The following is a 3309-nucleotide window of genomic DNA, read 5'->3' as shown; positions in this document are numbered from 1 at the left end:
AAAAAAAATCAGATTTTCTGTAACATGTATTTTTGGGTTATATTATTCTGTTGTCCATAAAAAATAAATTGCAATATTTTCAAAATAAAAACAAATTATACCACTCTGACTCTGACTTTGATGTAAACAAAACAAATTACACAAATAAACTCTCTATGTTACAAACAAAATCTGCAACCTTATTTATTTTAGTTAATATTTTAATCTCTTTTTATTTTCTAAATTTGCTATAGTGAATGATTAGGATAAGGGATTTAGTACCATTTCAATGTTTTTTTATATATACCCTCCTGCAAATATAAAAAAAATCGTAGGATTATTATATTTTGGTTCTTTGAGCAGTCCAAGAAAAATAATAGAGGAACAATTGAATTAAAAATATTAGAAAACATGTAGGGATCTGAGGATGACATCATCAGATTAAAAATGTCAACTAACACACTTATTGCCTTCAATTTGTTGACTCTTCATAGATCCTTTTCTGGGTCGATCAATATTTTTTGAGTTCCTAGTTTTTAACATCGTCACGCCTAAAATATCTCGTTGATATATTCTTTCTCAGGAAGTTATGAATTTTTCTTTCTTTTATTTTTCTTTTTGTTATTAAACAAGGTGTAAATTCGTAGTTCTGTAAAAAGAAATTAAAAAAAATCACAGAATTTAGATAATAACTACTCTCTCTCTTTCAAAATATAAAATGTTTTAAAAAAGTTTTTTATTTCATAATATAGAATATTTTCAATTTTCTATATAATTTTTAGATTAGTTTAGTATTTTATATTATGTAGTATTGTTTATGATTGGTTGAACTTGTTAAAAGTAAAAACTTTTTAATCTGTGTGTGTTTTAGTTAAAACATCTTATATTTTGAAACTTACTAGTTTTTAGAAAACTCATCTATTCATAAATAATAAAAAAAATCTGAAAAAAAAAAGNGTTTTGTTTTTCTTCTTCTTCTTTGAAAATTTTATTTCCTCCAACGACCTTTAACCATTTATTTACATTATATTTCGTTAATCACAAAGAGCTTATGCGTTTGGCTTTATATTATAGGTAAGGAGTCCCCGTGACAAACAAATTTCATACTAGTATATAGTTTGTGCAAAATGTATGTATATTACAAATAAAAAAAATCAATAACAGTATTATCCTACACGTGTGGGTAGCTCTGCCGAAAGTGATGCGTGAAGCTGGCTTTAGTTGGCTCCCAACCAAATCCTATCAATATCATCATCGCCTCTTTATTTTCCACATCTATCTCAATAATAATATTCGATAATAAGAAAATTAAAAAAAACTACTACTTTATTATTTTTTATTTAGCTAGCGATCATATGGAAACGTATTTTATTTTCTTAAGGCACATGCATGCACCCATGAATATACGAAAATAAATAGATCCATATATAATACGAATTACCTGGCTATCAATATTCCTTTTATCATTCATGATACTATAAATTAATAATGTATTTATTCCATAATATTTTTATTTTTGTTTTTGTGGTTTTATATAACAAACTTACATCAATAAACAGAGATAAATTCTCAGAAACATTTACAATATATGTGTAACGAAATCTAATGCAACTTAGAAATATTAAACCGGCAAAAAAAAACGTAGAAATTTCTGAAAATTATATATCAGAAAAAAAGAAAAAAGATTTTTTTTAGGAAAAAGAAAGATTTAAAGAGAGAGTTACAAAGATTCAGCGCCGGCAGCGAGTGATGGCGCTGCAGCCGCGAGAGTAAGGGTTGGCCTGAGCTCCACGTCTGCAATTGTAGTAAGACGCGCCGCGTCGTGAGCAGGGAACAGTGTTTCTCCTAAGCGCACCGTAGCTTATGTACCTCCTCGCCGCTAACATACGCCGGTTGATCTCCGAGTCCATCTCGAACTCCGCTCCGCCGTAGAATAGATCTCCGTCTTCGTCTCCGATGGCGGCGGAAACAGAGCACTCTGCTATAGTACCACGGCACTCTGTCTCGATCGGAGAGAGGAATTCTACGGACTGAGAAGACACCGCAACGGACCAGTACTGAGCGGTGAGGATGACCAGAATCGCGAGAATCGCCGCCGTGGTTATGGAGAGTCCTCTCATTTCTTTTTTTTTTAAATTTTTGTAGCTTTATTATCTCTCTCTCCTCTCTGTGCACGACGAACTTTGAAGAAAGAGAGAAAGAGATAAAAAGGTTTTAAAAGAGAAGAAGAAGAAGCTTAATGAAATGCCACTGAAAGATGGAAGTAATTACGAATAATACCACTTTGACTTATAAGGAGGTGTCGTAAATAAGATAGCTTTTTACAAGTGGGGATTGGCTTTTGTTAGCTTCAGATCTAAGGATGTTTAATGCGTTTAAGTGTGAAGTGTCTGATGGCGACTTCCACTAATTATATCATCTTCTTCGTTCATTTTTTCTTTTTCTTTTTTATATATCAACCAACCAAACTTTTAAATTACTTGATCTCTTATTTTAGTCTGGATAGTTTTGTGTGTTTCTGTTCAATAAATGGAGTTATGTAAAAAAAAAAAAAATAGTACGAAGGTAGATAAGAATAAATACAGAACGCATTTACTTTTAATTTTGTACAAGTTTATGAGTGGTCTCTCCTTCCATGCTTTGATAGATAATTTCATAAAAGTTTACCTATTTAAAATGCCAACATATTAATGAAGGGAGTTTAATGTACATCTCTTATGTATTGCTCGTATTTGTGATTTGTAACTTCATCAAAAAATGGACAGTTTAACCTTTGTTATTATATTTAAAAGAAAAAAAAATGTGACATTATTAAAACGATATCAGGCGCAGCGACACGCCGCCACAAAGCAAATTTTTATGAAATGAGAAAATAGTTTTCAAGCATTGGATTGGACCCATCCCCCACCGGGACTTGAATAATTTTCGTGGATTTGTTAAGTAGTGGTACATAATAATAATCGTAAGGTTTTTTATGTGTCACACTACAAAACTTTACGTTCACACCAATCTACGCGTTTTCCATACACAGATGTAACACATACATACATTTGGAGTATGAATTTGAATCACTCTTCAAAAGACTATATCAATGTTATGTATGTATTACTATTTACACAAAAAATGTTGTTCTCGTTAAAAGATATTAAATCTACTGAAATTTTTGCAACGAAAACAACAACAAATAATTATCTAAAACGTAAACAAGAAAATATAATACTATCACAAAACACAACAGTAATCTAAAAGGCCCAAATAATAAAGGCCCAACAATAAATATCTGGAAAATGCGGCTTTTAAAACCATTTTGACAAATACACGCAATGAATT

At 30.8% G+C, this 3309-nt stretch overlaps 1 protein-coding gene across 1 annotated transcript; it reads right to left on the bottom strand.

The window, feature by feature from the left end:
* Positions 1453-2172, bottom strand: LOC104765496 (rapid alkalinization factor 23-like). The gene has a single exon (XM_010489215.2). The coding sequence runs from the start codon at positions 2097-2099 to the stop codon at positions 1710-1712; it is 390 nt and encodes a 129-aa protein (XP_010487517.1). The 5' UTR covers positions 2100-2172; the 3' UTR covers positions 1453-1709.

This window comes from Camelina sativa, chromosome 19, assembly GCF_000633955.1.
Source record: "Camelina sativa cultivar DH55 chromosome 19, Cs, whole genome shotgun sequence".
NCBI lineage: Eukaryota > Viridiplantae > Streptophyta > Magnoliopsida > Brassicales > Brassicaceae > Camelina > Camelina sativa.
This window is presented reverse-complemented; position numbering and strand designations above follow the sequence as displayed.